The sequence below is a fragment of the Cucurbita pepo genome, chromosome LG09 (genome assembly GCF_002806865.2).
Source record: "Cucurbita pepo subsp. pepo cultivar mu-cu-16 chromosome LG09, ASM280686v2, whole genome shotgun sequence".
In the NCBI taxonomy this organism is placed as follows: domain Eukaryota; kingdom Viridiplantae; phylum Streptophyta; class Magnoliopsida; order Cucurbitales; family Cucurbitaceae; genus Cucurbita; species Cucurbita pepo.
In genome coordinates, this window is record NC_036646.1 from 3,480,026 (window position 1) to 3,500,927 (window position 20,902).

At 38.1% G+C, this 20,902-nt stretch overlaps 2 protein-coding genes and 1 pseudogene across 2 annotated transcripts; 1 reads left to right on the forward strand and 2 right to left on the reverse strand.

The window, feature by feature from the left end:
- The first annotated feature begins 5,672 nt into the window (after window positions 1-5,672).
- LOC111802048 lies at window positions 5,673-6,478 on the forward strand (annotated as a pseudogene).
- A 5,440-nt stretch (window positions 6,479-11,918) lies between these two features.
- LOC111802200 (pentatricopeptide repeat-containing protein At1g60770) lies at window positions 11,919-14,440 on the reverse strand. The gene is made up of 2 exons (XM_023686470.1): window positions 14,148-14,440; window positions 11,919-13,414 (listed from the first exon to the last, which is right to left on the reverse strand). The coding sequence occupies exons 1-2, from the start codon at window positions 14,379-14,381 to the stop codon at window positions 12,173-12,175; spliced, it is 1,476 nt and encodes a 491-aa protein (XP_023542238.1). The 5' UTR covers window positions 14,382-14,440; the 3' UTR covers window positions 11,919-12,172.
- A 1,193-nt stretch (window positions 14,441-15,633) lies between these two features.
- On the reverse strand, window positions 15,634-19,760 carry LOC111802231 (AP-1 complex subunit mu-2-like). The gene is made up of 11 exons (XM_023686523.1): window positions 19,325-19,760; window positions 18,873-19,019; window positions 18,428-18,490; window positions 18,133-18,309; window positions 17,943-18,046; window positions 17,332-17,439; window positions 17,061-17,157; window positions 16,871-16,968; window positions 16,625-16,766; window positions 16,431-16,553; window positions 15,634-16,067 (listed from the first exon to the last, which is right to left on the reverse strand). Exons 1-11 carry the CDS (start codon window positions 19,451-19,453, stop codon window positions 15,969-15,971), a joined length of 1,287 nt encoding a protein of 428 aa, XP_023542291.1. The 5' UTR covers window positions 19,454-19,760; the 3' UTR covers window positions 15,634-15,968.
- Between the last annotated feature and the right edge of the window lie 1,142 nt (window positions 19,761-20,902).

The following is a 20,902-nucleotide window of genomic DNA, read 5'->3' on the forward strand; positions in this document are numbered from 1 at the left end:
TCACTGTCATTTTCAATTATGCAATTATTTTTATCAAATATAACTCTAAAATCTTTATCAAATTGACTAGAGCTCGGTAAGTCATGCTTTAAACCATCAACTAAAAGTACATTTTCAATAAAAGTACAAATGTCATTACCTACAGTACCCTCACCAATTATTTTACCCTTTATCACTAACTAAAGGTTACTAAGTCACCATCCTTCTTGAAAAATTCACAAACTTTGATTGATTTCTAGTCATGTGTATTTGAGCAACCTCTGTACAACTTAAAAAAAATATTCAAAATTGAGGTTTTGGTATCTATACTTGTTTTGGTTCTAAAAAAATTATTTTTCACAAATTTAGGGATCCATTTCATTTTTGCATTCATACTAAAGACATTGTATCTGTATAGGTAACAAGAATAATTTTTAATGTAATTAAGTATTTCCAGAATTCAAAAATAATTCAACTAAACAATTTCATAAATATATTGGACAAAAACGACAAAAAGAATGAATCATAACCTATTCAATTCCAATTTTAAATTTAATTTTGAATTACAAACTTAAAATTGCTAACATGATGTTTTTGTTTTTTTTTTCTTTTTTTCTTTTGTTAAACAGCTACTAGATGAGGGGACCCAACTTTAAGCCACAAAAAGAATGAAAGAGTTAATTCCCATTGCTCTATTATAAAANTATATATATATATATATATATTATATGAAGAAAAAGAAGAAAGACAAACACAAAAGACAACGACCCATGATTCTTTTTTTTAATTAAAGATGGATTCTAAAACTTTCCACCGTCCTCTTCTTCTTGTTCTTGTTTTTTTCCTTCTTGTCATTTCATCGTTTTATCATCCCGACAAAAAAATCCATCCCAATAACCATACGGCGGTGTTCTGGTCCGAGATCAGTTGAAGAAATTGAAGCTTATTCAAGCTGATCTTAACCGAAGCAACAAGTTCCTTGTCAAAACCATTCAAGTCTGTAACTCTTGTTTAATCTCCTCTATTTTGGAGCTTGATTGTGATGCTTTATTTGGGGTCGGGATGGTGACTTTATAGATTGTTTTGAAACTCATTAGCACCTAGCTTTTGAAATCAATTGCTCAAAAGAAAGAAGCCATTGGTAAGTTCAAGTAACCTAAGGCTAAATTTTCGAAATGGGTATTGTTTTTAATGATGGAAGTTTTGTTTCAGGATCCGCTGGAGAGACCATATGACCGGAGCCATTCCGGTGGGCTGGAGACGGAAATGTTCCCATTATGGAGCATGTCCGGAAAATTCTGCCCATAGGGGACAGTTCCGATCAGAAGAACGACGGAAAAGGATATGTTGAGAGCGAGTTCAATTCAGATATTTGGAAGAAAAGTAAGAAGAGACTCTCCAACCAAAGACCATGAGGTTAGTCTTTAACCAAATTAAACTCAGCTACTAGTCGATATTGTTCTTTTTCGGCTTTTTCTTTTCAGGGAAGAAGTTTAACACTCTTCTAGAAAGGGTGTTTCGTTCTTCTCTCAACCAATGTGGGGATTTTACAATCCACCCTCTCGGGGCCTGTTTTCTTTGGACTTTTCCCTTTAAGGTGCAAGTCTATTAGTGAGAAGCTTCCACACCTTTATAAAAGGTGTTTTGTTTTCCTCCCAACGAATGTGGGATCTCACAATCCACCCTCTTGCAATCATTTCCTTCTCCAATCAAAGTGGGACCTCCCAATCTACTCCCTTCGGGGCCAGCATCCTTGTTGACACACCACCTTTGTCCACCCACTTTGGCGCTCAATCTCCTCGCTGGCACATCGCCCGGTGTCTGGCTCTGATACCAAACGGCCCAAGCCCACTGCTAGCCGATATTATCCTCTTTGGGCTTTTCCCTCTCATGCTTCCCTTAAGATTTTTAAAAACTCTTAGCTAGTATGAGGTTTTCACACTCTTGTAAAAGGTGTTTCGTTCTTCTCCCTAACCGATGTTCTCCTTCCTAGCAGAGGTGGGATCTCATGTCTTTTTCTCCAAAATCTGAATCATCTCTTATAAATTTTAAGATTTTGGAGAAACCCAAATGGAAATGAATGTAAATTTTGTTGGTGCCAGTATGCAGTGGGGTTTGTTAGTGGAGGACTGTGCTACAGAGTCAAGGCAAGCATGAACATATGTGTGAATGTTTGCTGAATCCACCACACCTAAATGGTGGTGAGAGTTCTCTTATTTATAATCATTTACAGAATACAGAAATATGGTAAATTACAAATAATATGGAAATAGCGATAAAAGGAAAGAATAATAAATGAATACAATATATTTGCCTTTAATAAAAGGACAAATATGGTAACCCGTAATGTAAGGCAAATATCTAGATATTTGCCTTATAATGAACGGTCAACTATCCTTAACACCCCTCGCAAGCTGAGCGTCGGATTTGAACGAACGTGAAGCTTGGATCTGAAAAATTCAAAGAGAGGTCGAGAAATACTCTTTGTGAAGATGTCAGCAACTTGGAGATGAGAGGGTACATATTGTGTGCGAAGTTTGCCAGCGATAACAAGTTCTCGAAGGAAATGATAATCTAGTTCAACATGTTTGGCCCGCTTGTGAGAAACGGGATTAGAGCTCAAAAAAATAGCACTTTTGTTGTCACATAAGAGTAAGGGCTGCTGTGAAATAGGGACCTTGAGGTCATGCAAAAGATGCGTAACCCAAAGAAGTTCAGCAGCAGTTGTGGCAAGAGCACGATACTCAGATTCACAGCTGGAGCGTGAGACAGTAGGTTGCTTTTTGGCACTCCAAGAAACAAGATTGTTACCAAGGTAAATAGAATAGCCGGATGTAGAACGACGAGTATCGGGACAACCAGCCCAGTCAACATCCGAATAAGCGACTAGCATACTAGGAACAGTGGATGGACGAAAGGTAAGACCAAAGTAGAGTGTTCCTTTGACATAGCGAAGAATACGTTTGACAGCAAGAAAGTGATCTGCAGTAGGGGCATGCAAGAATTGACTGACAGAATTGACAGCATAGGCAATATCTGGACGCGTAATAGTCAAGTACTGAAGGGCGCCAACAAGAGATCTGTAGAGAGTAGGATCAGAGAAAGGAGAACCATCAGCAGTCAGGTGTTGAGAAACAACCATGGGAGTGTGAACTGGTTTGCTATCGAGCAACTGAGCACGAGTAAGAATATCTCGAGCATATTTTAACTGACTAATAAAGAGACCATCAGGAGTGGGTGAAGCTTCAAGACCAAGAAAGTAACTGAGAGAACCCAAATCTTTGGTAGCAAACTCAGAATGAAGCTTGCGAGTAAAGCTGTCAATAAGAGATGAGTTGTTGCCGGTAACAATAATGTCATCAACATAAAGAAGCAAATAGATAATGTTAGATTGCTGATGAAAGACAAAAAGGGACGTGTCAGCGCGACTGCAAGAAAACCCAAGTGTGAGAAGAAATGAGCTAAAACGCTGAAACCAAGCACGAGGAGCTTGCTTTAAACCATAGAGGGCTTTCTTTAATAGACAAACATGAGTGGGAAATCGAGGATCAATATACCCAGGAGGTTGTTCCATATGAACACGTTCAATAAGAGTTCCATTGAGAAAAGCATTCTTGACATCAAGTTGTCGAAGAGGCCATTTATTTGTGACTGCAATAGAAAGCACAACACGGACAGTGGTAGCTTTGACAACCGGACTGAAAGTGTCAGTGTAGTCAAGACCAGGAACCTGAGTATAACCTTTGGCAACAAGACGAGCCTTGAAACGCTCGACAGATCCATCAGGCAAATATTTAATACGAAACACCCATTTAGAGCCCACGATGTTGGTGTTGGCAGGGCGAGGAACCAAAGTCCAAGTATCATTTTGTTGTAATGCTCGAATTTCTTCATCCATGGCAGCCACCCAAGCAGGATTCTTAGCCGCAGATTTGAATCCTTTTGGCTCAGTGGATGCAAGAAGAGCAGAAAGAAGTCCAGATGAGCCCAAAATACCAAGATTTGCTGGATGACGAGTCTTGAATATACCAGCTTTGGCTCGTGTGATCATAGGATGAGTGCCCAAAGAAGAGAAATCAATAGGAGGTTCAATAGAGGTCGAATTAGAAGTCGAGGGTGGCAAAGTGGAACCTGCAAGAGAAGTATCAACCTGCACAGACTCATCTACAAGGTCAGAACAAATATCACACGGGGATGAACTGGATCGAGGAATGTGCGGTGATGAAGTGGTAGGGGGGGATGAATCAATATGATGAAGATGTGGTTCCAAGAAATTTGAAATAGGAATAGATGATAGAGGTTGGGCCTGGGAGCTAGGGATAGCAGGTAAGTGAGTTTCATCAAATTGAGCATGGCAGGTGATATATAGCTTAGTGGTGGCGGGATCAAGACAGCGGAACCCTTTATGAGCAGAACTATAACCCAAAAAAATACAAGGAATGCTGCGGGGAGAAAGCTTGTTAGGCATATAATCACGCAAATAAGGATAAACACGACAACCAAAGGGATGAAAATTGTCATAATGTGGAGTGTAGCCATAAAGGAGTTCAAAGGGTGACTTACCTCCAAGAAGTGGAGTAGGCAACCGGTTGATAATGTAAGCTGCAGTGCTGAAGGCGTCAACCCAAAAACGAGGAGAAAGATGAGAGTGAAAGAGAAGGGCCAAGCCAGTCTCAGTCACATGACGATGTTTTCTCTCAGCACGACCATTTTGAGCAGGTGTATATGGACAAGAGAGTTGATGGTGGATGCCAGAATTACGTAAATGAGTTTTGAAACAAGTACTAGTAAATTCGGTACCACCATCGCTTTGAAATACCTTGATACGAGAAGAATATTGATTTTCCACAAATTTTTGAAATTGAAGAAAAATATCAAAAAAATCAGATTTAAATTTTAACGGGTAAAACCAAGTGAATCAAGAATAATCATCAATAAAAATAGCATAATAAAGAAAACCCGAATTTGATTTGACGGGAGAAGAACCCCAAAGATCACAATGAATAAGATCTAACACATGAGACGACCTACGTTCATTGCGGGAATAAGGCAATCGATGACTTTACGCAAGCTGACAAGTATTACATAATGATGGAGAAGGCAATAAAGACGTAAGAGAAAGATGACCTTTTCTATTTAGAAAAGAAATAACAGAATGATTCACATGACCCAGACGAGCATGCCATAAATCATATGAAGCACGTAAAGATTTGTTTCTAAGGGCTGAAATAAAAAGCAGAGTTGCCGCGCTCCAGCACATATAGCCCACCATCTCTTTTACCGGTTGCCACCACCCTTCCTGTTTGACGATTCTGGATAGTAATAAGATTATTAGTAAATGTAACGGAGAGAGGAAAATCAGACGTTAATTTACTTAAGGAAAGAAGATTTTTAGTGAGGTGAGGGACAACCAAGACATCTAATAAGTGAATATTTGGAACAGGAGAAAGAGTACCGGTGTGGGTAATGGGTAGGGATGCACCGTTTTCTATGATCACAGAGTCTTTACCTGTGTAATTTTTAGACTGATCCAGAATAGATGGGTCGGCAGTCATATGGGCCGAAGCTCCAGTGTCCAAAAACCAATCAGCAGCATCGGGTCCAGCAATAGAACATGACGTGTTAAAGGCTTCAGCAAGGTGAGCATGAGAAGAACCAGGTCGAACATACCGTTGGTTGCAGCGGTCAGCATAATGGCCCTCTTTGCGGCATATTTGGCAGTGAGGTGGTCAACGAATTTCAATTCTATGCCTAACTTTTCTCTACATGTTAACGTGGAGCTGTATGGAGACAACAATCCAAGATTCTTCACTTCTTGGATAGTAAGAACATTAAAACACAAAAATTAGCAATAGACATATTGAAAATGAAATAAACTTTTTGGATAAACAGTCTAACGCATATCAAGCAATAGGCTGCTACAATTTACTCTGTCGAGACTTCGTTCAAACCAACCATAGAATCGCCATTGGAGCTGCAATTGGTCCAACTTCCTCATACAATGGCGCCTAACTCGATATCAGTTTACTGGTTTGGAAGGTAACTTCATGCCTTTTCTTGAAGATTGTGAGTCCAATTTGAATTGGGAGTTGTTGTTTGTGGTTGTTCAAAGGATCCGAAGCATGAGAATTGGTGGTTGGGATTTGGGTCGGGTGTGCTGGTCGGGTACTGGCCGGCGATTTTGTTCACTCATCTTCAAAGCCACGCAACGACGATACAGTTTGGGTGGAGAGTGGTGAATTCGAGGGCATGGGGATTTCACACGACGACGAAAATGGGGAGTGGGCATTTCGACGACGAAGGGTTCCGAAAAGCTTCTTATTTTCGTAATGTGAAGGTTGTGAATTGAGATAATAGTTTGATTCCATTGTCCAATTTGAAGGTTTTAGCAGATCATCCCAATTGCTATAATATTCAAGCTCGAAATAATGGAGTTTGGGGAAATTATTTTTACTATGGAGGGCCGGGAATAAATGTGAAGTGCCCTTCATTAATTTAATTTTCTTGTGGGGTCCATTTGAGGTTTTTATTTTTATTTTTTATTTTTATTTTTTGGTCCTTACAAATTTAGATCACTCAAACGTGAGAACAAATGTGACCATTGTAAATTTTTTATGAAAGAAATATATAGTTGGAATATAATTGTGATATTTATTAAAAATCAACATTTAACTTGTGGAGACTTGGGCAAAATAAAAGTGTGAAAAAAACTTTGACGTGAGAGAGAGTGAAAAGACCTTAATAGTTAAATAGTGTCGAGATAAAATTTCATTTAAATAGAGAAGAAAAGAGGGAATGAAAAGACCTTATGGAACGAGTCGGAATCAAAATGTGAAAAGACCTAATAACTAAATTACGTTGAGATAAATTCAGATTTAAATAGAGAATAAAAAAGGGAATGAAACGACCTTGATAGTTAGAACGATAGACATTATATATATATAGGTATCAAACATGATTCTTTGATGATTCGAGGGTTAAATGTAGAAGAGGTTGTATCTATACATAGTAAGAATTTTTTATTATTGGAGCTGCATCTCCTGATTTTCTGGCCGTTAACGAGGCGGTGCGCCCTTTCGTCCTACTGGTGATCGTCGTGACCCTTATGCTCGTTCTTCCTGCCAGATCTGCGGTAAAGTGGGGCTATTGTCGTTCGTTGCTGGTATATAATGGATGAGTCCTATCAAGAAAAACCTCCTTCTGCAGCACTGGTGGCTACTTCCTCCTACAAGATTGATCCAAATTGGTACAACGATACAAACGCCACTGATCATATCACCAGTGACCTGGATCGTCTCGTTGTGTGTGAACAATATCATGGAGGCGAAAAGGTTCAAGTCCAAAATAGAGTAGGTTTGCAAATTTTGCATACTGGTCATTTTTCAATTAATACTGTTGATCGTGCTCATGCATTGCGTAATATTTTGCATGTTCTTTGAAATTTCCAAACATCTAATTTCTGTTCATAAATTTTCCCACGTATTCTTTGAATACCATGATGTCTTTCGACTGAACAAATCGGCGTGAGAGGAAATCGTTTGACGGAGGAGAAATAGCCGAAGAAATTTTGTTGGAAGAAAACAAACAGAAAGCATGAGAAAATAACAAAGAGAACGAAAGCTTGGATTTGACTGAAAAACATGGTGCTTATATTTCTCATTTAATTCCGCTATTTAAAACAAATTACATTCTAAAATGGACCGATGGCCAATAAATCTTGCCCGGGAGATGACCGAAATCGCCAGCTAAAAATATGTTCTTCCATTCTACCTGTAGCCTTCATTGAGATAGCCTAAAAACAGGATTCAACTAACTAAGTTTAAGAAAACGTGAATAACCTAAAAAAACCACAACCTTTTGTCTAACATACCATCCTTTGCATTTTTCTATTAAGGATTGACGGTCGAGAAAAAGTTGTTTAGATGGGAGGTGTGAGTCTGGTCTCTATCCTATCAAGCCATCTGATGTTGATGATCTCAAGCACGCCTTACTGAGTAGATCTACTACTCATGCTCAATGGCATGCACATCTTGGACATCCTTCATCTCAAGTAGTGAAGTCAATATTGCGTCTCAATAATATTCCGTGTGCTAGTGACTAGTTTGTAATACGTGTCAGCAAAAAGTCATCTGTTACCACACACTAGTTCTTTTCATCGGTCTTCATCACGTTTGGAACTAATTTTTTCGAATGTTTGAAATCCTGCACCTCCATCTGTTGGGGGCTTTAAATATTATATCAGCTTCATTGATGATTTCAGTAAATTTTTGTGGATATATTTGATGCATGATTGTACAGAAGCTCCTCGTATACTTTTGCAGTTCCAAGCTGATGTTGAGCGCCTCCTGGATACTAAAATCAAGTGTGTCCAGTCTGATTGAGGTGGGGAATATCAGAAAATTTACAATTATTTCTTTTGTTCCCTTGGGATTGCTCATCGTGTTTCGTGCCCTCACACGCATCAACAAAATGGGTCTGCTGAACGCAAGCACCATTATATATATTATATGAAGGAAAAGAAGAAAACAAACACAAAAGACAATGACCCATGTTGTTTTTGGATTAAATATGGATTCTAAAACCTTCCACCGTCCTCTTCTTCCTGTTCTTGTTTTTTCCCTTCATGTTGTTTCCTCGTTTTGTTGTCCCGACAAAAAAAATCCGTCCCAATAACCATACAGCGGCGTTTGGTCAGAGAATCAATTGAAGAAGTTGAAGCTAATTCGAGCTCATCTCAACAGAATCAACAAGTCCCCTCTCAAGACTATTCAAGTGTATTACTTTGTTGTTTAATCTCCTTTGTTTTGGAGCTTGATTGTGATGCTTTTATTTGAGTGCAGGGTCCGGATGGTGACCTTATAGATTGTTAAGAATGTTTGATTAATCCACCACACCTAAATGGGTGAAAGTTATCTTATTTATAATCAAATAAATAACAATAAATGGAAAGATACGTAAAGACAAATATTAGATATTTGCCTTGTAATAAAATATCAAATATAATATATATGGTAAACTATAATTTATTACTAAATATCCTTAACACCCCACCGCAAGCTGAGCGTCGGATTTGAACTGACGTGAAGCTTGGATCTGAAAAATTCAAAGAGGTTGAGAAACACCTTTCGTGAAGATGTCAACAACCTGGTTCAGAGGAGCCGTAGAGAAACACTTTCTTGGCCATCGAAAATTGCAGAGGGATCGCCGCTCAGCTGCGATGCTGCCTTGGCTTCGGCGAGAATATGTCTAACCCATGAAGAGGGATTGTCGCTTAGCGACAATGCTGCCTTGGCTCTGGTGAGAATATGTCTAACCCCAAGAAGTAGAAGAGGAAACCTAGAGAAAGGGACAAAGACAATGTTGAAGCCGAAAGAGTCGCCACATTGGGCGAAGGAGCCAATTTTGGCGAGAAGGGCAGCGGCAACTTGGTTGGCGAAGAGGCCAGTGCGGCACCCAGATTCCAAAGGTAGATCTCTGCATAAGGTCAATGGGCTTATCGAGATTCTGTATATTTCCGAAGAGAACGCTGATGAAGATCCTAAGATTAGGGTTTTTGTGAAGGATGAAGGGAAAATTGGGAAGAAAATGAAAGAGGCTATGTTTGGAAAATGTGAGGTGTACAGAGTATGGCGAAGGGTGATTTGGAGGTCAAAAGAGCAGAGCCGAAGAGTAATCAATCGGCTCTGCATGTGGCAGCCATGAGGACTGCCCCTACGGCGTCAAAGCCAGCAGTGGTGGTGGAGAAGAACAGTAGAAGATTTCAAAAGTATTGAAAAGAAAGAATCTCGGTTGCTAAACCAAAATGGCTAAGATACCTACGGTAACAAGGCAAATATTAGATATTTGCCTTATAATAAAATATCAAATATAATATATATGGTAAACTCTAATTTATTACTAAATATCCTTAACAATTGTGTTGAAACTCATCGACAGCTTTCTTTTGATCATCCATTGCTTAAAGGAAAACACAAAAGACAATGACCCATGTTGTTTTTGGATTAAATATGGATTCTAAAACCTTCCACCGTCCTCTTCTTCCTGTTCTTGTTTTTTCCCTTCATGTTGTTTCCTCGTTTTGTTGTCCCGACAAAAAAAATCCGTCCCAATAACCATACAGCGGCGTTTGGTCAGAGAATCAATTGAAGAAGTTGAAGCTAATTCGAGCTCATCTCAACAGAATCAACAAGTCCCCTCTCAAGACTATTCAAGTGTATTACTTTGTTGTTTAATCTCCTTTGTTTTGGAGCTTGATTGTGATGCTTTTATTTGAGTGCAGGGTCCGGATGGTGACCTTATAGATTGTTAAGAATGTTTGATTAATCCACCACACCTAAATGGGTGAAAGTTATCTTATTTATAATCAAATAAATAACAATAAATGGAAAGATACGTAAAGACAAATATTAGATATTTGCCTTGTAATAAAATATCAAATATAATATATATGGTAAACTATAATTTATTACTAAATATCCTTAACACCCCACCGCAAGCTGAGCGTCGGATTTGAACTGACGTGAAGCTTGGATCTGAAAAATTCAAAGAGGTTGAGAAACACCTTTCGTGAAGATGTCAACAACCTGGTTCAGAGGAGCCGTAGAGAAACACTTTCTTGGCCATCGAAAATTGCAGAGGGATCGCCGCTCAGCTGCGATGCTGCCTTGGCTTCGGCGAGAATATGTCTAACCCATGAAGAGGGATTGTCGCTTAGCGACAATGCTGCCTTGGCTCTGGTGAGAATATGTCTAACCCCAAGAAGTAGAAGAGGAAACCTAGAGAAAGGGACAAAGACAATGTTGAAGCCGAAAGAGTCGCCACATTGGGCGAAGGAGCCAATTTTGGCGAGAAGGGCAGCGGCAACTTGGTTGGCGAAGAGGCCAGTGCGGCACCCAGATTCCAAAGGTAGATCTCTGCATAAGGTCAATGGGCTTATCGAGATTCTGTATATTTCCGAAGAGAACGCTGATGAAGATCCTAAGATTAGGGTTTTTGTGAAGGATGAAGGGAAAATTGGGAAGAAAATGAAAGAGGCTATGTTTGGAAAATGTGAGGTGTACAGAGTATGGCGAAGGGTGATTTGGAGGTCAAAAGAGCAGAGCCGAAGAGTAATCAATCGGCTCTGCATGTGGCAGCCATGAGGACTGCCCCTACGGCGTCAAAGCCAGCAGTGGTGGTGGAGAAGAACAGTAGAAGATTTCAAAAGTATTGAAAAGAAAGAATCTCGGTTGCTAAACCAAAATGGCTAAGATACCTACGGTAACAAGGCAAATATTAGATATTTGCCTTATAATAAAATATCAAATATAATATATATGGTAAACTCTAATTTATTACTAAATATCCTTAACAATTGTGTTGAAACTCATCGACAGCTTTCTTTTGATCATCCATTGCTTAAAGGAAAGAAGTCATTGGTAAATTCAAGGAATCTGAGCCTAAGTTCTCGAAATGGGTTTTCTTTTTAATGATGAAAATTTTGTTTCAAGATTCGTCGGGGAGACCATATGACCAGAGTCATTCCAGTGAGGTAGAGACGAAAATGTTCCAATTATGGAGCATGTCCGAAGAATTCTGTCCGGAGGGGACGGAAGGACAGTTCCGATCAGACCATCGACAGAAAAGGATATGTTGAGAGTGAGGTCGGTTCAGAGATATGGAAGAAAAGTAAGAAGAGACTCTTCCAGCAAAGACCATAAGGTCAGTCTTTAACCAAATTTAACTCAGCTAGCTAGTCGATATTGTTCTCTTTCAGCTTTTTCCTCACAGGGAAGAAGTTTAACACTCTTCCCTGTGAGGAAAAAGTCGATATTTTTCTTTTTTGCTGAAACAGCTGACATGAAGAACAAATATATGTCATGCTGACATGAAGAACAAATATATATATGTGTGTGTATATATATAAAGAAAAAGAAAACAGAGATTTTAATACCCAAAAATTTTGACGCAGAAAAGACAAGTTTTTTTGAGTGTTTGTATTGGAACTGGGAACACAGCCCTCCATCTCGCCCTCTCTGTTCATAATAATTTATTGTAAATCTTATTACAGAAACAGAGCTTGGAATTCTCTAAATGGTAAAAATTCAAATTGAAATAGAAGAGGAAGTCCTTACAATCAAAGAACCACTGAAAAATTCAATTCCTCAAACCTTGGAATTCTCTAAATCATAAAACTTTGTTGTTCAACAAACGCTCATTCAATCGATATTTCGTCGAGCAGCTTCTTGCAGGCCTCACTGACCTCCACTTTCTCCATCTTCAACCTACGACTCATCATACAACTTCTCCTTCCTGCTGCAGAATATGTTCTTATCAATGATTCAAAGACCTCTGATTCTAAACTGTCTACACTTTTCTTTACCGTTTCAACAAAGCTCTCTGCTCCATCAACATCTTTTTCTTGCTCGTAATGGCTCATGAATGTTCTAATAACCTCAGGCGATGGCACCCATTTCCCCCCATCTAGTCTACCTTTGGATACTGCTTTGGCAGCACAATCAGCTGCCAGTTTAAATTCTCCATTTTTGAGATAATAATCCATAAAAATTTCCCAAGTTTTCGCATTAGGTTTAGCCCCTCTTTGTCGGGCTCGAACCTTGAGTTCGATAGCCTTCTCTAGCAAACCCTCCTTGGCATAAGCTCCTATAAGAGCATTTGCAATCCTAATATCATAAGTTGAGCATCCTGATTGCCATTCCTTGAAACATTTCTCTGCGCCAGGTAAGTCTTTCAATTTTATCAGAGTTTGGATCATGTTGAGATAGCTTATATTTGCGGTTTTTGGAAAGGCTAACCTTAATGAGCGCCAAACTCTATAGACTTCGAGAAGGTTACCCATTTGTCCATGCAACGTAATCAGGAACTGGAACGCAGAAAGATCTCGACGAGCGTTTCTCTTCTCCAATTCCTTCAGCGCGTTGCCTGCCTTGTCGAACATGTGAGCATCAACATAAATTGAGGCTAAATTGCTGTATGTTGTCCAATCTCCCACAGCTCTGCCGTCCTTCATCTCATCAATAACCCTTTCCACACCAGAGATGTCATTTAAAGCAGCAAGTGCCCTCATCCACACATTATATGTATAGGTATCAAACATTACTTTGGCCGCCTTCATTTCCTGTATGATTGCACTAACTTTTTCTGGGTGCCCAGTTTTTGAGTATAGTGTCATAAGGCTATTGTACGGCATGGAGGTCACAGGTAGGTTCAGTTCCTTCATTTTCTCCGAGATAGCTTCAGCTTTTTCAGTCATTAATTCCTTGCAGTAACAGTTGAGAAGAGAACCATAGCAAAGATGATTCTTTGATGATTCGGGAAGACTAACAAAGAAGCTCTCGGCGGCAGCAATTCCTCGAGCCTTGGCTAATAAATCAAGATGTATTGCTTGATCACTTACTGTTTTGTTCATGCTCCTTTTGGCCATAGTTTCTGAAAGCTATATCACAGTTTCTTTTCAGAATAATCGTTTTACACCAGCAATATAAGCAAGAAAGATAAGATCATTTGCCATAATAACAGAGAAACAAATGGAAGAAAATAATCGTTTGTATCAGAAATGTAGAGATGCTATTAGAAGCTTCAATTCAGTCATTTTTGCACTGCGCACAAGTAAAGAAATGTAACAATGAAGTTCCTAGAAGTTCCTAGAGCAAATAATGATATGATCAACATACAAAATGTTTTTGACCACTGAAGGTGAATCTGCTGATTTGGCTCCATTCAACCATAAAATACTTCTCCAGAAAAAACGTTAATGTTTTTGTAATGTTTTTCTTTGTTCTAAGAACTTAATTGTAAGATTTTTAAAATCACAGGACTAAATCCTTACAAAATGTAAACTATAATATGCTTTCACCAAGAAGAATGATGGAAATGGAGCTAGATCAAAGGGCATGAGGTATCTATCAAGATTCGAGATCACGGCAGTTAAGGAAATTCATCGAAAACAAGCTAGGAGGAAAAGATGAGAAATCAAAATTGATTATGAAGCTATTTTCGAGCTGTTTAGGTTTCGGTGGTTTAACACTGATCGAACAAGAGGAGTTGAAACAGTGCCTAAAACTGAAATCATGCCAAGCTAAGACAACTAGAACAGAGTCATAACAACAACATTGATCCACAAATTTCGCATCCATACTGCAGAATTAAAAGAAATTAGTTTAGCGAACCTTGAGAGCAGGATAATACAGCTTCCTATCGCGAAGCTTTTTGAGCGTATCTCCAACCTCCCATTTGAAAACTCGCTTGCGACTCTTGAGGAAAACATTCAACTGTAGCCGAACGCTCTTCTCTGAGCTACCATCTTTAAAAAGCCTCACATACAGTGGTTCCTCCAGATACTTCTTCGTCGACCTCTTTGCCACATTCTTGGTGCGACTGAGCCGCCGTAGAAGTAACACCATTTTCCGGCACTTCCCTCCGCCAGAGACGAAATGGTTTTACTACAGATCCTGAGTTTAATCAAAACCCTAACGTTCCAGAAAGCGAGGGGGGTGGTGCTCCTAATTTGGGCCGATTAATTGGGCCTAAATCTAAAGCCCATTGGGCTATACTCCTATCTGCGTCTTTATATATATATATATATATATATATATGTATAACTAATAATTATTTCACTTGTCCACGTATTATGCCCAATCTTAAAAATTTTAATTGTCCTCGCGTACCAATAGTTGTATTTTGGTTTAATTCTAAAAAATTAATTGTAATGATTTGGATTAATCATCAAGAAATATCCGTTTCAATCTACTCGCTTAAACTTTTGAGTTCGACTTCATAATCTTGTAACTCCCTTGGTCTCGACTTCTTTTCTTTTTGAACCTCAAGATCTCGACTTCTTTCTAGTTTACCGCTCACTCTTCTGTAATTTTCCTCTCAGCCTTTCGATATTGATCAAAACTATCCAAAATGGTACATAAACTATGAGAATAAGAAATTTGCTATCTTAAAAGCGTTTGGCCATGGATTTTGAAACCCGATTTCTTGTCATGGTAATTTCCCCCTTTATAGTAGACGAAAACAACCAAACATGCCAAACCAAGTGCATTGAAACACAACGGTAAATGAAAATCAAAGAGAATGTGACTTTCTTACATTTATGTTGATCTTAATCCTCCTTCGGTTTAAAGGAATTCTTACGCATTCATACTCTTTGAATAGATTAGTGTTATTTTATACCATTTGGAAGTAGTTGTAAATCATCTATTATGCTGAGCATATCTATAGTGATGCTATGTTGCTTTGCAGTATGAATAGATTAGTGTTATTTTATACCATTTGGAAGTAGTTGTAAATCATCTATTATGCTCCTATCTATAGTGATGCTATGTTGCTTTCAACATGCAAGGATCTGATCTTTCTCGACGTGACACTATGACTATTTATAGGAAAAACTCATTCTACCTCTTCAAATGCTAGAAAGACCTACTAGTCGGCCATGCTGCCTACGATCCTATCTCAAAGAGGGAAATTCTTTGCACATAATTAAGTGAGTCATTGAAAGGCGAAAAAATTCAGACAACCATTAAGGCAATAAAACATTCACTAAAAAGATTAGAGGTTCAAATCTTCATTCTTACCTCTCGTTGAATTAAAAACTAGACATCGATCTATCTTGGTTTAGATAAGTTAAAGAACAGACTATAAAGAAAATAAAACAGTTAAACAGTGTGCATTTGGAAATAACTATGGTTATAACAGGAATGAACAAGATGGAAATGGAGCTAGTTGAAAGCAATATGAGCAAAAACAGAATTCAACCAGACCACCTAAGTGTGTAGCAAGAAAGAAAAAGAAAAGGTTACTATGGACTTACAAAAGCTGCAATATGCTTCACAAACAAGAGAGTGGAAAACAGAATTCCCTCCCCACCCCACCAAATCCTCTACAACAACAAATCTTCAACTCATCCTGTGATTATTAACTCAATAATTCACCACCACATATGAACTCTGCAGAACCAAATGTGTATAAATCGAAGTACGTAGATTTCATATGAGCCTTAGTTCATACTCTCCAGCCATTGTGATGTATCTCACCCATGGAAGAGCCTGGTACCCACTTTTCTCGATAATCTTCAGGTAACGAACCTACGAAATCACGGTATTGCACATTAACACGATGAACATCATAACTCCTAAAATGTACACGAATTCGACACCAAAAAGAATATGTTTAACCCGGTTATCCATATCGTCCAGTCTCCACCAACATGATGCAATGAAAAAAGCTTTAAAATGTAGCTCATATATTTGAACTCGAAACTAATGCAAATCTACCCAATCTTACAATGTTCACAGAATATATACAAGACTATGTCGATGTCCTTCAAGAAAAACATGCCAACTTTAGGGAATTTCATGCATGGAAAAGTCAAGAGGGGAGAAACAAGACCTATCATGTTCTTGAATGGCAAACATGAATAACGAGAATCAGAGAAAGCATATGGATACCTGGATTCCAGAAACGGTGAAATATGGTATCTCAAACTTTACACGAATTGGTGCTTTTCTTTCTGGAGTCGCTTCTTCAGATGTAACGGAAGGAAGGCGGAATTCTGCCCTTAACATATACTCCTGATTTATCGAAAATATTAGCTTCCTGCATAAGATGTCATTGACAGAGATGCAAATAAATTTTTTAATACCTTGCCACCTGGAAAAGATCTAATTTTCCAGCACAATGCATCATTTTCGGGTGCATAAGAAGCAGACCCCATTGAGGTCCTAACATTTGGGTTGGTAGCATCCGCTGGCACGGGCAACTCAATTTCAACATTTGTTGCAGTGCTGTAAGATTAAATTTTTGGTTAATAGAAAGGAACCAAGAAGATAAAAAATTTATCAAAACTTTTCTTTTGCAAATAAAGTAAACACAAAGACATATTCAATACCTACGCTCCTTGAACTGGCTTCTTGCTTTTACCATAATCTCTATACGGCTTTTTGAATGTCTTTCCACTTGAGCTTCTACCCAAATAAGAGGTTTTACCTGACAACAGAAGGATGAAACACATCATATGACGAAATAGTAGAAATGACCAGCTATGACTAGAAAAAAGAATTCACATGGATATACCCAACCTGAGTGCTGAGTCTATAAGTCATGAGATCAAAAGCTCCATCTGGCGGTATGAAGGATATGGTTCGGTCATTTTCAAAGCGGGCCAAGCGTACGCACCTAAACAAAAAAATAAGCATTTAGTTGAGAACTAAAGGCAACACAAAAAGTTGAACATTTAGTTAGAAACTTGGGCAACACTTGAAAGTCATACATTATGACATTAGTCTCTGAACACAATACACATATATTACTAGTACAAGAAAAAAAAAACACCAAATGGTTGATACATACTGGTGAAATTTGATGTCTTCCAAATCTATAGCTTTTCCTTTTGTGGTTCGACCTTGTGCTTCCAATAATACTCTGTCGTTGAGCCCAAGCTTACACTCAGGCATGCCACTAACAACAAACAAACCAAATCTTGAATTCTGCTTATCAATTAACTAAGATTCAAATCGAATGAAAAAGGATATTATAACAAATCACTGAAAGGAGAGACTGAAAAGCAAAGAAATGAAGACTTGGATAACAACACAGACAATCTTCATGTGTTTCAAGGTTAACACTTCTTTTTGAAAGAGAAAAGAATTTTTTCATTGAAATAATAAAAAGAGACTAGTTCGTATAATATCATCCTTTTGAGAGTTTGGATCTTTTAACATTAAGTTAACACTTCTTCTACGCTTACTATAACTAAATAAATAATACTTTCTAAGCAGTTTCTTTCCCAGTTCAGAGTTTGCAAAGTAAAAAAAGAGTTAACTATATGTCTCCGTGACTACAAAAATCTTATTGACTACAGGACAAGTACTTCTGAGGATTTTGCATGCAATATACAAGTGAAGAAAGTACAAGCATAGTCCATGTCAATATGTAAATTTCTCGAAGCACAGTGAGCAGACCTTAAGTAAGTTCTCATCTTCAATGCCCCAACAACGTCTGACCTAATTATTTGCCCATTACTGTTGACAAGTATATTAACACTCTCCACCACATCCAAAAAGACCTGGAAAATAAGAACAGGACATTACCTATAAAGCTTTAAGAATCACAAATGAACATATGCAGCTTATTTGTTTAAATAGCACATACTTCATTCTTCTTGTAATTTATTCCTTCGCTCCGCCAAGAAACTGCATTTGTTACTGCCATGGGTGGCCTCTGAGCAACCTCCATTCTATAAGCATCAGTCTTTATAAACTCACTAAGAATCTTTGCCTCAGTGTATTGAGGATAACCAAAGTCCATGATTTCATCAAGCAACTCATACTACAAAGAATATAAGTATCAATATTATCATTAACCACCTGAAATAAATCACAACATATGCTATGGTAAACAATGTAAGAAATTTATAATGGTTCAATCTGTGATAGGCACATCTTACCACCACAACAAAGTTGTCCCTAAGTGATTCTTCTTCCAGCTCTTCAAAATAATGCTTGAAGACCTGTAGCATAGCGATCCATGTCAAACCATTTGTTACTTTTCTTTCTCATCATGATACATATTTTCTCTGGAGCCCCAAAAGTGAACTTTATATATATATATATATATATATATATATTATAAGGAACGCAGTTCGAATTCAGTTGCCACAGTCATCAACCCAGAAAAATAAACTAATTGGACAAAAAAAAATTCTCCTGCTGTTGATAGAAATAAAAAAGGATCATAAGTAACCTTGAGTTTTAAGGAATCCTATCCGAACTATTAGTGACCCATGAAACTTCAGGAACAAAGATAGCGTGTGCATCATTTATGCAAATTAAACATGTTTGAAATACCTAAATAATTTCTTGGAGAACGCTACGATAATATACACAACTCACATCAACTAGTCGGTGCAAAAAGGAAAGAAGACTTGCAGCATTGCAATTCTGCCTGGCAGCAACCATCAGGTACACGTTATTGTGCTGAATAAACATGTAGCTTATGCCATTGTCGTAAACTACTGGATCTTGAGATTGTGGATCACCCTAACATCAAAAGAACTAACTATAAGAAATCATATAGCAAAATTCTTGACAAGCTAATGCAATTCAGATTTTAAACAAACTGTCCCGTAGTGATTCAAATCGTTGTATTTCCCCATTTCCTTATTTGAATCTTCTGCCTAATGACATTAGAGAAACAAATCCGAAAAGAGCACCTCCAATTCTCTCTGATTCAGTCGCATTTATCATCAATTAACTAGTGAACAAAAACTAAATCACTCAACCTAAAATGTAAATAAGACTTTGATTCTATGAAGGACTGGTTAAATTAAACAAAGATCCAAAACCTCCTTCTCGATGAGTTTGGTGAAGAAGCGCTCGGCCTGAACTGCCGAGACATCGCCACGATAGTCGCGCCAAATGAGAACACGCCCTTTGATATCTAATAGGAACAGCGCGGAGGCCGCCCCCGCCATTGATTTGAATCCGATAACGCTCTGTAAATCACTAGTAGAAACAATTCTTCCTTCCGCTAGCTAGGTTGTTCACGATCAAACAAGGTGAGCATAAGAAATTGATGGAGATCTCGCGATTTCCACCAGAAGAATCAACTGGCTAGAACGGTAGATCTACATGAATCAATTCGACACATCGTCGAGCCAGAAACTTGAATCCTCTAGATGCCGACGACGCTCAACCATGAGTCGAGGACGATCTGCGGCAAGCTGTTCCAATTTGCCGAGTTATTTCCCTTTCCTTCCTTTTTCTGATAAATAAAATTCATAATCAGCGCAAGGATGTNTTTTTTTTTTTTTTTTTTTTTTTTTTTTTTTTTTTTTTTTTTTTTAATTAAGTTTTATTGAATTCTTTTTATTAATTTATACAATTTTAATTGGATTTTATTTATTGAATTATAAAAAATTAAAAAAATTCATTTCCACAAAATCATGTCTACATCTGATAGGTTTGAAATGTCTCGTAGTAACTAGTCGTCAATTCTTAGTTATATGTTATCTAAGTCGTTGTGTTATATTTCTTGCTAGTTTATATCATTACTTTCAACATTGCCTTCAAACTCTGTTTCAAAAATTTCTCTGCCTCGTTTTCTAAAATTTCCTTTTCAAAACGAGACTAAAGGCTTGAGTATACGTCGTTTGTCCAACGACTACACGATTTCAAATTGGTTGACTCACTCAGTTGATTTGTTGTATGTAAGAGCACGTTGAACGTTATGATGCACGTTTTTTGAAAAAGATATGGGTTGAGCTCCAATACGAGCGAAACTGAAACAGTGACTAGGTATCCATGTGTTTTGTCGCTACGTTATGTCTCTATTGTATATGTATGTGATTTTAACGGTTATACAGGGGATTGTTAGTTAGTTTCCTCTTAGTGAACCTATCACGAGCGATAGGGGTTCGCAGTAGTACCCTTGAGAGATGGCCAAATCTTAGAATGCATGAATCCCACGAGACTGATATTGAGGTCGTGTCTCGAGGGCCTACAGTTTAGGGTGGGAACTATGACGATGATGGAAGAGACTAGTAGAAACGACTAATCATGAGGCCTAGAAAAGTTAACAAAATTCTAAGGGCCGGAGGTCGATATAGGTGGAGGAACTAAAAAATTGAACTAACTTCCACGAAAATATCTTAACCTAGAGTGTAACCTATGAAGAGCTTACTCGTAGGAACGAACTTCTAAAACAACGCAAGTCTGTAAATGAACAAAATTCGTTTTATAAGACTTAAAGAACGAAGTATAAAATATCAGCAAGCTGCTAGCTCAGTATATTTTATGTACTCAACCCTGTTACTTCAGTTTTATTTTCAGGTGGAGCTTGATGTAGCGGTCCAAGCGGAGACACATGTGGGTTGTTGGCTATAGGTATTCCCGTCACACTTGAGTCTAGACCTCCTTTCGTA